Here is a 17,609-nt window from a genome sequence, read left to right as displayed (position 1 = left end):
TGCCTCCTGCCCCCGCAGGGGAGAGTGGTGGGCGGGGGGGCTGAGTGGGGCGGGGGGCCGGGACCCCTGCCCCGCTCTCCCCTGCCGGGGCAGGAGGCAGAAGCTTGGTCCTGCAGCAGCCAAGCTTCCCCCTCCCCCGCTTCTTCCCCCAGCGTGGCGCTTTCCGGCCCCTCCTCCTCCTCCTCTCACCGGCAGGCAGCGTGCCACTCAGAATCGGCTCGCGTGCCGTGTTTGGCACAGGTGCCGTAGGTTGCCGACCCCTGGTCTAGACTGTTCTCAGTGGTGGCAGATGACAGAACAAGGAGCAATGGTCTCAAGTTGCAGTGGGGGAGGTTTAGGTTGGATATTATTAAACACTATTTCACTAGGAGGGTGGTGAAGCACTGGAATGCGTTACCTAGGGAGGTGGTGGAATCTCCTTCCTTGGAGGTTTTTAAGGTCAGGCTTGACAAAGCCCTGGCTGGGATGATTTAGTTGGGGATTGGCCCTGCTTTGGGCAGGGGGTTGGACTAGATGACATCCTGAGGTCCCTTCCAACCCTGAGATTCTATGATTTGTTCCCATCTAACCGGTCAGCTACATTCTGGGTTGTATCCTCCTCCACCCTGGCAAAGGCACTTTAGTGCTGGTGAAAAGTGCAGTGTTGGGAGCCCCTTGGAGACCACAGCTCTTTGTTTATGTGCAGAACAGATAGAGCACAATGAAAACGCCTCCCCTACCACACTGCCTACATGCCCTGACTCTGACCTGGAAGGGTGACCTCCATGCTGCATTCAGTCCTTGCCTCCTATGCTGACATCCCCACCCAGGGTGGGCCAATTGCAGCCTGGGTGCTGTCGGAACTGGACTGAGACCTGCCAGTTCATTTCACACAGGCCACCAGCTGACATGGACTGAGCTCGAGCCAGAAATCTCCATGGGCCATTTCCAGTCTCGGGACCCATCTCCTCCCCATTTCCTTTCCCCGTTTGAAGGCTGCTCTCAGTTCCCCCTGAGGCCTGGGGAGCGTTTTGGATATGAGGTGGCAGAAACAGAGGGCTGAAGAAGGTGGAATAGTCTGAATTTGCCATTCAGGGAGTATTGCTGGATTGCATCCGTCTGCTTGGAATCGATGGGCCAGAGCCACAGCTGATGTAAATCAGCAGCTCCACTGAGTCAATGAGGCTATGCTGAGCCCTGAGGGGCTTCCACTATAAAACACACGTGTTCTTTCCTTGTCATGCGGTACCACACCTGTTGGCAATGAGTTATTGGGGTGAACTGACGAACCCTTTCTGCCCCAGAAACCCCTGTGCCAGCACTGGGCCAACCGCACTGGAGGGCTAATCTTGCCCAGGCTGCCCATCCGAGTGCTGGGGCTCTCCCGCTCTGCATCTTCCATCACATCCCTCCCCACCTCCATGCTGAGAGCTCCCAGTGGGGTATGACTATATATACAGCCAGCCCATTTACAGCCCCTGGGTGTCAGTGAGGCGGGGCTGGAGACTGGGTCTGCCCCACTCATGGCCTTGGATTAACTGAGGGTTTTACAGTTAATCCAATTGGGTTTATCTCCTGACATCATTCGACAGGTCGCTCCTGGGGACTGAAAAAAGACACTGGTTTGCCTGAGAGTGCCAGGGCCGAAAAGCAGAACTAAGGAGGGGAGAAGGACGAGAGAGAGACACCTCTGGAATGGGAAGATCTCAGATACCAAGGTAATGAGAGGAAGCAGAAGGAAAAGAAAGTCCCCAAAGGGTGAGGAATGCAAGAGGCTTGTTAAGTGAATGCTGCAGAATTAAACGGACTCCAAGGCAGCAAGGCCTGCTCAGAGGGACCACACAGGAGCGGAACACGGTGCCTGTAAGATTGACCTAGGGGGATACTCACCTGGCAGGCCTGCTGAGGAATTCAGACTCACCTGAAGCTCCCTCATCCCCTCTTTTTACAACTGTGACACACCAAGGGGGCCAGCTCCTCAGCTGTGTAAATCAGCATCGTTCCACTGACTTCAGTGGAGTTCTACCAATTGACACCAGCTGAGGAGCGGGCCCTCTCTGTTTAATTCATAGGGGGCAGGCTGGAAAGAGCCTCTAGTTAGATATAACTACGTAGAAAGCTTCTTACATTAGGAAAAGTTGTCCCCAGGGAACCCTCGTTGCCTTCAGGGAGCTTTCCTGGGGTACCCAAGAGCAGAATGTGCTCCACCGTCTCGGAGTTATTTGGGGATAGGCTGGTGTTGACAGGGCTTTAAGGGGGGGGGTCTCAGAGAATTGCCTGGTTCATCACTGACAGAGGCTACATTTCTCAGGCTGATCGGAGAAGGGCTGGGGGTGGCTGTGCTGCTTGGGGTCCAAAGCAGAGGAGGGAGCAAGGGGGACAGCTGAAAAGCAGGGCGGTGAAAGTCATGTCTGAGTCAGTCTGGCTCTGCTTTCATGAGGTGTTACTGTGGGGCAGTTCTCGGGTCTGTGCGATCCAGCGGGTCAGACTAACTGATCACAATGGTCCCGGGATGAATGTGCCAGCCCAGCTGACTGCCTATTGTATCATAGAATCTCAGGGTTGGAAGGGACCTCAGGAGGTCATCTAGTCCAACCCCCTGCTCAAAGCAGGACCAATCCCCAGACAGATTTTTACCCCAGTTCCCTAAATGGCCCCCTCAAGGATTGAACTCACAACCCTGGGTTTAGCAGGCCAATGCTCAAAACCACTGAGCTATCCCTCCCCCTGTATGGGTTCTGGGGTAGCTCCTCAGCTGGTGGGACTCAGCATAGCTCCATTATTTCAGCAGATCTGGGCCAAGTTATACAAGTTGAAGATCTGACCCTAGCTAGCAAAGATATTTCTCAGGCATCTACCAGCCTGGTATCTAAGCCCAGATATTGACTAGGGATGGACCCAGAATAGTGATGAAGCTCAGTCCAATATGAAGAATAATAATTCCTAGCTTTTTATAGCACCTTTCATTCATAGATCTCAAAGCACTCTACAAAGAAGGTCAATGTCATTTACAGATGGGGAAACTGAGGCTCAGAGAGGTGAAATGACTTGTCCAGGGTCACCCAGCAGGCCAATGGCAGAGCCAGGGAGAGAACCCAGGTCTCCCGAGTCCCAGTCTAGCAGTCTACCCTGCCCAGTGAAGCTGATGCCTGATTGGCAATAGTAGCACTACCCAACCCAAGAGCTCTACAGTCTGACAGCAAACCCAGCTAGACCCACAGGATTAACTTCCAACCGGAAATGGACCCATAGCCATGCCCCTGCATCTCCAGCGTGTATCATGGTACGGTTGCAAGTAGCATCAGACCCTGACAAGAACAGGGATGGTCCCTGCTGGGCTCTGTAAGCCCATTGGAAGCACTGCTCAGACTTGGCTGCATCGCTCCTCCCAGCACAGAGAGCAGGGACTGAGCACCCCCCACCCCCAACCACCACATCAAAGCTCTGGATTCTTTTGACTGGGTCTACAGCCCTGGGCAAGGCACCCCACTCTGAGCCTTGCTGCTAGTGTTACTGGGGCTCCCTCCCCACATCCCTCCTCTCCATCTTTTCCTCCCTCCCCTCCAGTTCTCCATCCTCATCCTTCTCCTCCATCCATCTCCCCACATCCCTCCCTTCCATCCCCATGCCTCCCCTTTATCCATCCCCTCCATCCCTGCCCTCCATCCCCAGGCCTTCCTTCTATCCATCCATCCATCCCCATCCCGCCTCCATCTCTCCCTTCCCATCCCTCTCCTCCTTCCCCATCTCTCCCCTCCATCCATCACCTCCATCCCACTCCCCATCCCTCCTTCCCATCCACCCACTCTATCCATCTGTCTATCTAGCTACGGTCCATTGAGCCGCTGGGGGTTTGATGGGCCCAGCACTGGAAATTCAGGATGCACTAAATCAGATCGGGGGTGGGGGGACTAGGGATGGAGGAGGAACGAGGCTGGGAGAGTGAGAGCGAGAAGCAGGAGCGGACACTTAGCTATGCTGGGAGAATCCCCTTGTGTTTACAGCCCACTGCACCTGGGCCCGGTTGCCACAGCAACAAGACCACGCAACTTTCAGCGCACAGAGCCGACCCCTCAGGCAGCCCGATCCCCAGTGACAGTCGGACACCCCCACCCCCTGGCTCTTCAGCTCTGCATGGCGGCTCCGGGGAGGGCGGTTGCAAGGCCCAGGCTCTGCAAGGCCGCAAGGCAGGGCACGGCGCCTGACGTCCTCCTTGGAACAACAGCTGTTTCTGTCTCCCCTTGGCCCGGGCCTGCACCTGCCAGTTCAGGGCTGTTCAGAAATACCAACTGCTCTCTCCAGCACAGCCTGTCCCTGTTCTCACCGGCCACCGGCTCCGGCCGGGTCTGTGGTCAGCGCTCCATGTGGCTGGCCGTGTGGGGCTGCGCACCCTGCGGAGGTGGGACGAGCTGCTGGGCTGGAGCTGATCTGCAACGATCCCTTTGACTGAGCTAATGAGGCCCAGGAGAGACCCCACACAGCCCACTTAGGCACAGGATGGCTACCATGCCCATGGGCCGAGGAGTTAGGGAGTAGTTCCGAAGGGGAGAGGTTTCCTCTGCCCAGACCGGGGCTGCGTATGTTACTGGGAAGTAGGACATGCAGGAGAGAGGAACTTGATGGTGCCAGGGTGACTTCCACTAGGTCAATCTCTTGTCAATGCCAGGACTGCCCACCACACCCAGCTCTTCCCTTCCCTTCCCACCCTGGTGCCAGCCACCCTCACCCTCCTCTTGCTGGTCTGTTACTGGTTCCATGTGGAAAGCCATCCCATGAATTCATCCTGGCTTTCCGCACTGGAAGTAGAGGAGGTGTGTCGCACCATGTGTGGGCCCCCGGGGAGCTGCGTGGAGCTAGTCAGGAATGTCAGGCTCTCTGACAATGAACACACCCAAAGAACAACGGAGAGCCCCCTCCAGGAAATACCAAGTGACACAGGCCCCTCTTTGGACAGGATGGAAGCCTGGAAAAGGGTGACACGTGATCATATAGAACAGTGTCTGCACAAGTCCGCAGTGATGGACATGGACCTGCTCTCTCAATATATTTGATCTATAAGGTCCCCCGGCACAGAATCCCAATGGCTGGGTTACCCCCAGGGCAGGGCTAGATGCCATTGGTGGAGCAGAGGAGGGTTATCAAGATTGACAGAATATGAAAATTGAATCCGACCAGAGAGGGGAGTTCCTTCCATGCCAGGGTTGGACTCCGCTAGCCAAGCAGCATAGCGGACACCAGGCAGCTGGTTCTCCTCTCACTTACACTGGCTTGACCCCATTGTTACGCCACTGACTTCAGTGAAGTCACTCCTGATTTACCCTGGCGTAAGAGAGAAGAGAATCAGTCCCATGTTTGAAAGAACAGAAACTGAATTCCATCTACTCAGGAGGGTGCGTCTGCTCTAGGTGAGAGCTGAGGGTGCCAGACTACATAAACATGCAGGCCATATAACACCATAGGCATAATGGCTGAGGGGCACTGGACCATTTTAACAGCCCTATAATGTGACCTGGCTCCACATCTGCCCTTCAGTAGCTACCCCCACCTCCTCGCCACTGAAGCCACAAGAGGTATGGATCCTTACCCTGGTGGGATGGAGGCCCTGGTACTCAGTACTGCAACCCGCTGCGTGCCAGGCCTGTTCAGGTTGTTCTGCCCAGGAAGCTGGGTGCCAGTGGGAGCGCTCTGGCTTCGGGAGAAGGTGGTCACTTGCATGCCGCTAGGGGACCGGACCTGCTCCATCTTAGCTGTCCCCCCAGTTGGCATGGTGCCCGCAGACCACAATGCTGTGCCGTTGAAAGTGTTGCTCTGCCTAACAGCCAGAGTCCCATTGCTGTTGCCCACATACACCTTCCTCCGCTGCGAGGCCAAGATGGCATTGGAGGCTGCCCTGGTGCTATTGACCAGCAGGCACTGCTGGCAGGAACACGGCTGCCCGGAGTTGGTGCCCACAGGCCAGGACTGGGACTTGGGGATGGAGCCCATGGTGAGCGGGTACGCCAGGTCCATGCGGCGCCGGAGTCGGCGCTTCCGCTGCGTCTGCCGGTTCATCTGCGACATGCTATTGAAGTAGATCAGGTAGCAGAAGCCCAGAGAGGAGAGGTCCAGCCACGGGTGCTGCTTCTCATAGGCATTCTGGATGGTGATGCAAATATCCATGTCGTAGGGAGTCCAGGAATTGTTGTCGTTCTCCCACTCCCACACGATCCCCTTCCCAGGGGCCGAGGAGGGGTCATAGAAGTTCCTCCTCACTGGACGCATGGTCCCTGGGGGAAAGAAGAACACAGAAAAGGGATGCTGAGCTTCCTCTGCATGGGTCAGACCCACTAGCTCATGTGAGGGACGGAGCCCTCCGAGGGGAGCCTGGCCAAGCCAGGTCAGCCTGGGAGACCTCTCCAGGTGAGATGGGATTTCACACACTGGGATGGTCCTTCAAGCCGTGGCTTTCCTAACACTTGAGCAGAGCTTGTTCCCAGCTATCACCCTGGCCTTTTTACACCCATCAGGGCCAGAGCCTCAGCTGGTGTAAATCAGCACTGATTTCAATGCAGCAATGCCAATTTACTAGGGTTACCAGATTTTAATACAACAAAAAGAGGACACTCCACAGGGCCCTGGCCCTGCCCCAACTCCGCCCCTTCCCCAAAGTCCCCGCCCCAACTCCGCCCCCTCCCCTGCTTCCCGCTAATCAAATGTTCGCGGGAAGCCTGAAACAGGCAGGCAGGCAGCAGGTAAGCTGGGGCGGAGGGGGGGGGGGGGCGCAAGGAGGCACGGCCCAGTCCGGCCCCCCTGGCCGAGCGGCTCCCTCCGGTGGCCGGCCCCGGCCAAGAGGCTCTGGCCCCGGCGTCTCCGGCTCGGCTCGGCCCCTGGGGCGCCGGCCCCGGTTCCGGCCGAGCACGCCGGCCCCGGCCGAGCGGCTCCGGCCCGCCCCGGCCCCGGCGGCTCTGGCCCTAGCGACTCCAGCTCGGCTCGGGCACCGGGGCACTGGCCCCGGCCCCGGCCGAGCAGCTCCGGCCCCGGCCCTGGCTGAGCGGCGCCGGCCGGCGGCCAAGCACCCCCAGCCCCGGTCCCAGTGGCTCCGGCTCCGGCCCCAGCGGCTCCAGCCCAGACCCAAGCCCCACGACCCCTCCCTATTTTCCCGGACATGTCCGGCTTTTTGGAATTTCCTCCCGGACGTGGATTTGAGGACCAAAAAGCCGGACATGTCCGGGAAAATCCGGATGTATGGTAAGCCTAAATTTACACCCGCTGAGATTCTGGCCCTCTAGAATTATTGGAAGCAAAACCCACTTATATTATTACAAACAGCTCTACTCTGAGCCCAATTCGCCTCTCGCCCCGGGGTAGGCACTGGGGTTACCCTGGCTTTACTCCAGTGTGAGGGAGAGGAGAATTAGAGTCACTGAACCCGCTTTGCTTCAAAATATGGGGCTGAGTAGCCACTACCTTCCAAGCTGATGCCAGGTAATTCCGCTGGAACCCACAGAGTTGCGCTGGAGTAACAGAGCGGCAAGTCAGCCCCCATTATTTAGCGCCTGGGCATCAAGGTCAGCACAGGGAGGGGAAGAACACGGTTCCCCCACTCCAGTGGGGCTCAGCCCTGACCTGGAGGGCCCACCCATGGAACAGGTAGGGGGTTCAGTCTCAATAAGCCATTCAGTGCTTGGTTCAGCCGCCAACCAGGAGCCAGGTACTGTTAACTAGTGACAGTGGGTTTTGTGGGTTCAATACCTGAGCCCTAGGAAATGGTCTGAATAAACTCATTCCACACAAGCTATGGAACACCAGCACTTGGACTCAGCTAGAGTTGGTGATCTACCTGTGAAAGGTTCCATTTCCCCGCTACCAACCGCACAAGCCACAGAAGGCCCCCACATATTGCATAAGCCATTGGCCATGGAGCCGGGGGTGGGAACAGCACTGGGGCCACAGCCCGACCACTTTTTGGCTGGGCCAAACCTGAGCATTGCTGTGACCCCAGGAGTCAGGTTCCAACACGATCAAAAAATGTACACTTTGTTTCCTGTCTGAATGTGTCTCACTTCAACTTCCAGCCATGGGACCATGTTAGACCATTCTCTGCTAGAGTGGAGAGCCCATTAGTAAATACTGGTTTCCCATGTAGCTACTTATAGACTGTGATCAAGTCACCCCTGAACCGTCTCTTTGGGTACGTCTACACTGCAATAAAAGACCCGTGGCATGGCCACAACTGGCCCAGGTCAGCTTACTTGGGCTTGGGGGGCTCCGGCTGCAGGGCTAAAAATTGTCGTGTAGACGTTTGGGCTCGGTCTGGAGCCCAGCCTCTGAGACCCCGTGAGTGGGGAGGGTCTCAGAGCCCAGGCTTTTTACTGACCCTTCTCCAATTTATCAACATCTGCCTTGAACTGTGGGCACCAGAACTGGACACAGGATTCCAGCAGTGGTCACACCAGTGCCAAATACCGAGATAAAATAACCTCTCTGCTCCTACTTGAGATGCCCTTGTTTATACATTCCAGGACTGCGTGGGTCTTTTGGTCCCAGTGTCGCACCCGGAGTTCACATTCAGCTGATTATCCACCACGACCCCCAAATCTGTTTTAGAGTCACTGCGCCCCAGGACAGAGTCCCCCACCAAGTAACTACAGCCGACATTCTTTGCTCCTAGGTGTATACATTTACACAGAGCCATATTAAAAGACATACTGTTTGCTTGCACCATTTACCAAGAAATCCGGAACGCTCTGAATCAGTGACCTGTCCTCTTCATTATTTTCCGCTCCCTCAATTTTTGTGTCATCTGCAAACTTTATCAGCTGATTTTTGTGTTTTCTTCCAAATAACTGATAAAAATGTTAAAAAGCAAAGGCCAAGAACTGAGCCCTGTGGGACTCCACTGGAAACAAACCTGCTTGATGACGACTCCCCGTTTACAATCACCCTTACCGTTAACACAGGGGACAGTGGAAACACCTTTAACCACAGAATCTTTGTTGGCCTGGCCTGGCCTGGCCTAGCAGAACTTAACACCCTTCCCAGAGTGCAGTTTGTGGGCAGCAGCAAAGGATTCTAGGGAAGCAGGAAAGTGAGCAAGAAAGAGATGGGGAGGAGAGAGTGGCTTTTGGGATACAGGGAATAGAAGCTAGCACCAAGCTCTAGGTTGCCGGGCCAGCCTTTCCTGACAGTGAGGAAATGCTATTCCAGCTCCCCAGAATATCAATTCTGCAGGCGTCTCTACTGGGAGCTGTGCAGATTTCACCTTCAGAGCCCCTTCGGGATGAGAGTGAACTCTCAAGGGCCGGGCTTTCTGGGAAAGGACAGTATTAGGGAACGGTCGCCTCAGCGCACCTGAGACTCTGGGCTTACACCTGTGCTGCCGCTCACGCTGCCACGTCGCCATTGCTATTTTTAGCTGAGCTAGCTAGATTAGAGCTAGCGCGGGTGTGTCAGCCCCGGCTGCCATCACGCCTTCGCCCGCAGTGTAGACAGACTACATGGTGCCCTGAATCCCCTTTGGCAGGATACCAATGGCTGTCACTTGGCTTCATTGGAAACCCAAGTGAGCTGCTGTGAACACAGGAATCTGGTGACTGGATTAATATCAAGGCCTTGTCTACACTGGGGTTTCAGCCACTGGCATAGCTGGACCTGTGCCAATCCTCATGTAGGCACGCTGCACCAGCACAGCATGATTCGAATTGGAGCAGGCTGCCCCATCTTCAACCATGTCTACACTAGCTGGTTGTACCAATGCAGCTCCACCTGTGGCTGAAATCCCTGGGCAGATGTGGCCTTAAGTGAAAGGAAATCAGCCAGATCAAAAGAATATATGGACACAAATCTGACATCAGGAATCATAACATTCAAAAACCAGTAGGAGAACACTTCAACCTCTCTGGTCACTCAGTAACAGACTTAAAGGTGGCAATTTTGCACCAGAAAAGCTTCAAAAACAGACTCCAACAAGAAACTGCTGAACTGGAATTAATTTGCAAACCAGATACCATTAACCTGGGCTTGAATAGAGATTGGGAGTGGCTGGGTCATTACACAAATTGAATCTATTTCCCCATGTTAAGTATCCTCACACCTTCTTGTCAACTGTCCGAAATGGGCCATCTTTATTATCACTACAAACGTTTTTTTTCTCCTGCTGATAATAGCTCATCTTAATTAATTAGCCTCTTAGAGTTGGTATGGCAACTTCCACCTTTTCATGTTCTCTGTATGTGTATATATATCTTCTTACTATATGTTCCATTCTGTGCATCTGATGAAGTGGGCTGTAGCCCACAAAAGCTTATGCTCAAATAAATTTGTTAGTCTCTAAGGTGCCACAAGGACTCCTGTTCTTTTAGCCAGATCAATGTTTCTAGCACCCTTACTACTCTACCCTGCACCCACATTTTCTGGTCTCCTTCTCTCCCCCTATCCCCATCTTCAAAGGAGACTGAAAGAGAGAGAGAGATTATGGAAAATGAGAGCAAGAGCTAACCGGCTGCTCTGTCTCCATAGGACGACACGGGAGGGAGCAGTGATGGATGCAGAGGGCAGGATGTGGAGGCTGGCAGTGAAAAGCTGCTGCCCTCCTCCCTGCAATGCAGCTCATTTGGCTGTGGCACGGCTGGTACAAAAGGGTCCCAGAGCTCTGCAGCTGCTCCAGGTGAGCGCCAGCACATTCTGCAGGTTCCCATGCAGCAGGCCACAGTGTGCCCCAAGTTGTTGGGGAGTTACAATGAGCACGGTTCAGGGCACTGGGAGTCTCGGGTGGGGGGCTGGATTGTTTCGTTAGAGAGGAGATTGTGTGGCTCATTGGCTGGAGAGGAAGACGAGTCTTTCGACGTGAACTGAAGAGACAGCTTAGGAGGAGAGTTCAGGTTCCTCTAACAATCCTTGGCCAGGTGGTCTCAGCATAGACCAGCCTGAACCAAACCCCAGATCCAAAGAGGCCCCAGGTTTGGGGAGAGTTGAGACCTAACTGAGGACACAGATCTGAAGGCTGCACCAGTCCTTGGTCCCTTCTCTAGTTATAAAGCACTTACCACACTGTGAATGATCAGAGTGCTCTGCTAGCTGGAATTTCCTAGCCCCAGCCCTCCTTTTCCAGGTGGGGTGCACCACGCGCCTTGTTTGGGGTGCTCCACTCTTTGGCACAGAGAGGGGTAACGAGAAACAGACGTCCATTCGGATAGAATTATTGATGCTATTGAACTGGCCAGCTTGGAATGGGCCTCTTTGAAGGGGCTGAGAGGGGTGGAGAACTGGGATTGCCAGAGGTTATTCCAACAGCAGCAGTTCACACATGGGAACATACAGCCTGTTCCGGAACTGGGTTTTGCAAGCCCTTCCAGTGGAGGGATAACTGAAAAGGAGAAAGGCGGAGCTGAGGGCAGGGAAGCAACCTGATTGGTTTCAATCACTGGCCTTGCCCATGCTGGCAGCTAGCCAATAAATCCATTGGCTGATCACTGATCACTACCACTGACTAATACTGCAATCTGGTGGCGCCACCTGCTCTTAAGGTTCCTGACACTTCCCATTATAAAATTCTGTTCTCAGTTGCTAAGACCTTTGCCAAACTCCAGCTTCATTAGATTTCCCATGCCAGGGGTCTGCCTTAAGCTGATTTTTTAGGGTAGGTTTTGAAAAAATGGCTCGGCTGTTTTTGAGAACAAGATTAAGGGGAAATACATAATTTTGCCCATGTTAAAAAAAGTTCTTACAACCGTTTGGTTGAGAAGCTCTAGTGCTCCCATGCACACATGCTCAACAGAGACTTGTTAGAGTTTGGCAGCTAAATTCTCTGCACAGTGCATCTGCAGATGCAGACTGCACATGCACCATCCCTACAGAGCATGCTCCAGGTCAGACCCCCAGGGAGGGGTAGGACTTTCTATATGCAATTGCTCCTCCTGGCTGCTCAAGGCAGCTGTCACCTCAATGCTCACCCTGCTGGATGCAGGCAGCATGAATGAGGAGGCAGCCTGATTTGAATGCAGGTAGGGACAAGAGTTGGAGCTGTGGCAGGGCTGGAGAGGAGCAGATTTTGACAAGGAGCCTGGTGGGTAGAGACTGGGAATTGGGGTGTGGGAGGGAGCTAAAGATCAGGTGAGGAGTCAGGTTGGTATGGGGGAAGAGTCTGGGACAGGCCGGACAAGGAAATTGGGAATAGGGGCCAGTGTGACGGTGGCAGGGGAAGGCTAAGATCTGACAAGGAGCTGGTGGAGGGGAAAGGTGAAGGAGGCTGGAACTCCCAGTGCAAGGAGACTTAGAATGGGAGCTGGAGCACTGGGGGCAGACTGGGAGTCAGAGACTAGGGGGAGTGGAACTGGATGAGGAGCCCGACGAGGGGAGAGACTGGGACACGGACTCTAAAACTCAGAGTCCGAGCTTGAGCTGAGACTTCCAGGGCTGCCAGGTTCCCTCAGGTGGGTATATCTACACTGCAAGTGTACCCAGCTGGGGTTCTCAAGGCTTCCAAGCTCCTTGCTGCAGTTCTGGGAGCAGGGAGCTGGTTAGAGCTGGGGCTGCCCCAGAGCCATGGACCCTCGAGGCTCAGGTTCTCCAGCAAACCCCCAAGACACAAAAGTTTGTCAGCTCAGAGATGTTTCTGCAAAACATTTGGGGTTTGAGGAATCAGCATTTTCCAATTAAACCATTTCATCAGAAAATTCCTGACCAGCTCTACTCAGAAGCTCCTGCTCCCAGCAACGGAACTGGGGAGAATTGGACAGGTGCTGCAGGAGCCCCAGTCCAGTGGTACCACCACCGTTGTAAGCTGTGCTGCATGTGACTGCACCAACATGATGTTAGAACCATAGAACCATAGGGCTAGAAGGGCCCGCAAGGGTCATCTAGTCTAACCCCTGCCAAGATGCAGGAGTTGTTGGGTCTAAACCATCCCAGACAGATGGCTCCAGCCTCCTTTTGAAAACCTCCAGGGAAGGAGCTTCCACGACCTCCCTGGGCATCTGTTCCGTTGGCCCACTGTTCTTACAGGTAGGGAGTTTTTCCTGAGATTTAATCTAAATCTGCTCTGCTGTAGTTGGAACACATTGCCTCTTGTCCTGCCCTCTGTGGGAACAGGAAACAACTTTTCTCCATCTTTTTTATTGCAGCCTTTCAAATATTTGAAAACTGATACCATGTCCCCTCTTCATCTCCTCTTTTCCAAACTGAACATACCCAATTCCTTCCGCCTTTGCTCGTATGGCTGCATTCCATCCCTTTGAGTATCTTTGTCACTCGCCTCTGGATCCTCTCTAGTTTCTGCACATTTGATCAGTATTCTCTCTATTCCTACGTCCAGGTCATTAATAAAGATGTTAAACAACACCAGAACAGACCCCTGTGGAACCCCATTTGAGAACTCCCTCCAAACTGACATCATTCCATTAATAGTCACCCTTTGTTTGCAGTTGTTTAACCAATTATGTATCCACTTAATGGTAGTTCTGTTGAGCCAGCATTTCTCCAGCTTACTTATCAGAATGTCATCAAAAGCCTTGCTGAAGTCCAGGTATATGATGTTCACTGCATTCCCCCTATCCACCAACCAGTTACCTTGTCAAAAAAAGGACATCAAGCTGGTTTGGCATAATTTGGTCTTGGTAAATCCATGCTGGCTGCTAGTGATCACCCCTTCATCCTCCAGGTATTCACAAATTGCTCAGGGAAGCGGAACACGTCATGCCGGCAAAAGAACTCTTGCCAGTATAAGCCGCTTCCATACTAGGAGGGTTTGCGGTATAGCTCTGCCAGGATAAGTGCACCAGAGACTCGGCTCAAGCCTGACTGTCCCTTCAGTTTTCAACCCATTCGACTCTCCCTTCCAGGCCGTGCACCATGAGCCTATAGCCTCTCTGTAGAGAGGAAGGATGGTTCAAGGTTACGTCACTAGCCTAACACGTAGGAGATCTGGTGGGGAGCCCCTGCTCTGCCACAGACTGCTGCAGTGACCTCAGGCAAGTCAGGTAGGCCCAGAACCTCAAAGGTCTTTGATTACAATGGGAGCTAGCAGCAGGGACCAAGACACGGGCAGTCACGCCTTGTGGTCAGAGCAGGTGTTGGGGCTGGGAAACAGGACTGAGGGTCAGAACGAGATTCAGAAGCCAGATGCTAGGGCCAAGGGTCAAGTCGGACTCCGAGCCAGGGATCGGGGCCGGGAGTCAGGGAAAGCAGGAAGAAACTTGCAGCCAAGGCTGGGAGAGGGCAAGAACAGATGCTAACACAGCTGAAGGTGAATGCTTTGAGCAGCCACTGAACTGCTGCTGCTGCTGGCTTAAGAGCTGGTCTGCTGACTCTTCCAGCCAGCCAGGCAGTGTAGCCAGCTAGGCATCCTACTGCAGGCCAGCTGCACTCGTTAGCTTGCCTGGGCGCTAAGCTAGCACCTAAGCTGACTAGATGGGGGTCCTCACTCTGCAATAACTTGGAGGAGCAGGGCCTCATCTCTCAGCCTCAGGTCCCTAGGTGTAAAAATGGAGCTAACACAAGGCTGTTGGGAAGCGGAAATATACTAACAAGAGGACAGTGATGGGAGGCTGCCAAATCGGTGCCAATGCCCCTTCTCCAGGACCTGCGCTAAACCCACCCAAGTCCTGCCCCAGAGGAGCACTGAAATGGTCACATCTCTCACGCGTAACCAACGGGGGTCAGCTTTCAGCCTAGATGTGAGAGCCGGCTGCCAGCCTCCTGAACAAGCTGTTTCCCAGACACACAGTTTGTTAAATCCTCTTCTTGGCTCTGTTGTAGCTGTAACTTTGGCAACGTGTTTCCCTTTAAAAGAAAGTGTCAGCATGCTTTGAAAGAATAATAAAAATCTGCTCCGTAAGCAAATGTTATTAAAAATAAAACAATCTCCCAGTTCCAGGCCCTCCAACCCAGCCTACACAAATGGCATCAGGACAGTGGAATGGGAGCATGCTGTAAAATATCCCTGTTTTCTTTCTTGTTGGTAGACCCCAAGCAGAGTCACTGAGCTAATTTCTGATCTGTTACACTGAGGTAAATCGGGAGTAACATGGCCCTTACTGAGTCAGGTCCTCACTATGCCACATCTCTGCTTGGTGCAGCTGAGGTGGGAAGAGAGGGTAAAAGTGGCTTTAACACAGTTCTGCTCCCCATGATCCCTAGAGCTGCGGGGAGGCAGCACAGCCCCCAGTGCAATCTAGAGCAGCCTCAGGGCTGCTCTAAGTTCTACCAACCAAGGGGTTGTTGGGATTGCTGGAGGACAAGCCTTACACACCCTTTGCTGTGGGCTGTGAAGGTGGGTGGTGTAGGCCCCTGGATATCCCCAGTTACACCAGCTTCCCAGTTCCTTTGCATGCTGTAGTGGCACAACATGCTGGAGCAGGGTTCAGGATTTCAGATCTCAGTTACAATGGTGTAAATCCAGAGTAACTCCATTGGGACAGACTCTGCTGGCATGTAAACTCTAGTAAATCTGGAGTAACTCTTGCCAGATTCTGATCCCAATTCATCATCTTCATGGCAAATTCCAGAAGGATGTGGTCTCCTTGCAAATTGAGCACCCCACAGATTGGTCTCTGGCAAGCAGTCTACAGTGGTCTGGTTCAGTTTATGTCCATCATTGGGAAATCTTCTCTGGCCATCAAAGCTTTTGACACCCACATGATTGCCGGCCATATAGCAGCATTCCTTGGTATATACACTTTGAAATTCACTTGGCTTCCATTCTAATACGTCCATGCCAAGAAAGCCACTGAAAGCACCGCTTTTTGAGAAAATGGCTGAATTTCATATGCCGTGAGCTGCACTTTTTGTTTTTAAACAGACTTCCACCAGGCCTTTGATTCAGTGCATTGAGTGAGTTTGTGGGATCTGATGAGGTGTTTCGGCCAGTGTCATTGATAGACGTGCTCGACAGTGGAACAGAAAGCTGCGTTTGCCAGCAGATAGATTCCTATCTCCACAGGTGTTCAGCAAGGCTGGGTTCTGTCACCATCGTTGTTCAGGATTTGCACTGACTGGCTAATGGATAAAGGCAGCTGTCGCTGGCGTTGGGCTGAACGCCATTCTACTCCGAGATCTCGAATGGCCACGCTGGTGCGGCAAGAAGCAGCGTGCATTGGTCTGGTTATTAATCCAGACAAAATGGAGTCTCTGGCCATTACCATTAAGCAGCCTGAGGTTCAGATTACAGCCAGCTCAGTGTTAACCAGTCCAGGCAGGACAGCAAGCAGGTGGCAACTGTCCAATATTTGGGAGATGCTCGAGGGGTGTGGTTGCCACTACAGCAGCAGCCGCTGCTACATTTGGGTCCCTCCGAGGCCTCGGTGGGGACGTGGGGACATCAAGCTTGCTACAAAGCTGTGGATCTAGAGAACCACAGTTATACAACTCTGATCCCAATTACACAGTTGTAAATCCTGAATAATGCCAATGGGCCGGACTGGGCTCTCAGCGACGCGGGAGTAAAATGTGTTGGCTTCACGGGGTCCGATTTCCACCAGATGGTGGGAAAGTCTCAGTAACTCCATGGACGTCAGTGTGATGAAGCTGGTGTAACTGAGTGCAGAATTTGGCCCAGCGTCTCTGCTCTGAACTGTAACTTTCCCCTTTTCCTGCTGTTGTGCAAGATCCAAAGGACTCTGTGGGTTGGGAGGGCGAGGGAGGGGGGGTGCGCTCATGGAGACAGCTGTGACCTCCGGTGGAATCTGCTAACTGGTTGGCTGGAGATGTGGACTGGGAAGTGAGCTAAGAGGCAGGATGACATCATCGGGGAAGAGCCGACAGAGGGTAGAGGTCACCCCTCCTCGGCGCCTGTACAAATCCACAGAGGAAGAGCCCCAGCACACCGGGCTGTCACAAGGCTTCCTGCCCTTCCGAGGGGAAAACAATGATTGGATCGGACAGGCTGGATGGCCATCAAAACCGAGCAACGTGACTGGAGCCCAGTCTAAAGGGAATAGCTGTTGGTGGAGCAGCATGTGTGTGTGGGGGGGAGGTTGATAGGAGAGGCTAGAACTGAACCAGTTGTAACCAGCTCCTGGCATGGGTGACTCTAAGAAAGTTAGTGCCAACACCCTGCCAGAGCCCTAGGCTAGCACATGGATGTTATCCTGGAACCAGCTTGGCATGCACTATTTTGTGCAGCCTAGACAGGACCTTCTGACTGCGCCTGTGTGGCTGGTTCGGTTGGTCCTGCTGCCCATGATCAGCACAGTGACACGCCAATGGGCAGCTCTTCGCTCCTGTGCAGAGCGGGTAACCTGGCAGCATTTTCACACCCACTTTTGCCCGGATATAAATGACTCCACAAGGGGAGAGACAATGGAGAATCAGGCCCTTTAAATGCTCAGATTTTCCCAGAATGCACTGGTGCACACAAGGCAAGGTAGCATGGTAGGGTGGGACTCGCCAACTCTACTTAGAATCATAGACTATCAGGGTTGGAAGGGACTTCAGGAGGTATCTAGTCCAACCCCCTGCTCAAAGCAGGACCAATCCCCAACTAAATCATCCCAGCCAGGGCTTCGTCAAGCCGGGCCTTAAAAACCTCTAAGGAAGGAGATTCCACCACCTCCCTAGGTAACCCATTCCAGTGCTTCACCACCCTCCTAGTGAAAACGTTTTTCCTATTATCCAACCTAAACCTCCCCCACTGCAACTTGAGACCATTACTCCTT

General features: G+C 53.5%; 1 protein-coding gene across 1 annotated transcript in view; it reads right to left on the bottom strand.

Annotated features, from left to right (window-relative positions):
* The window catches only part of DTX1 (deltex E3 ubiquitin ligase 1), a 106,096-nt gene that overhangs the window by 41,335 nt on the left and 47,152 nt on the right, over positions 1 to 17,609 (bottom strand). The window contains exon 2 of the mRNA XM_029913846.1: positions 5,564 to 6,245. Within this exon, the coding sequence (XP_029769706.1) occupies positions 5,564 to 6,245 (682 nt within the window). The remainder of the gene's footprint in view (positions 1 to 5,563; positions 6,246 to 17,609) is intronic.

The sequence above is a fragment of the Terrapene carolina genome, unplaced genomic scaffold (assembly GCF_002925995.2).
Source record: "Terrapene carolina triunguis isolate 2854851 unplaced genomic scaffold, T_m_triunguis-2.0 Scaffold951, whole genome shotgun sequence".
NCBI classification, from domain to species: Eukaryota; Metazoa; Chordata; order Testudines; family Emydidae; genus Terrapene; species Terrapene triunguis.
This window is presented reverse-complemented; position numbering and strand designations above follow the sequence as displayed.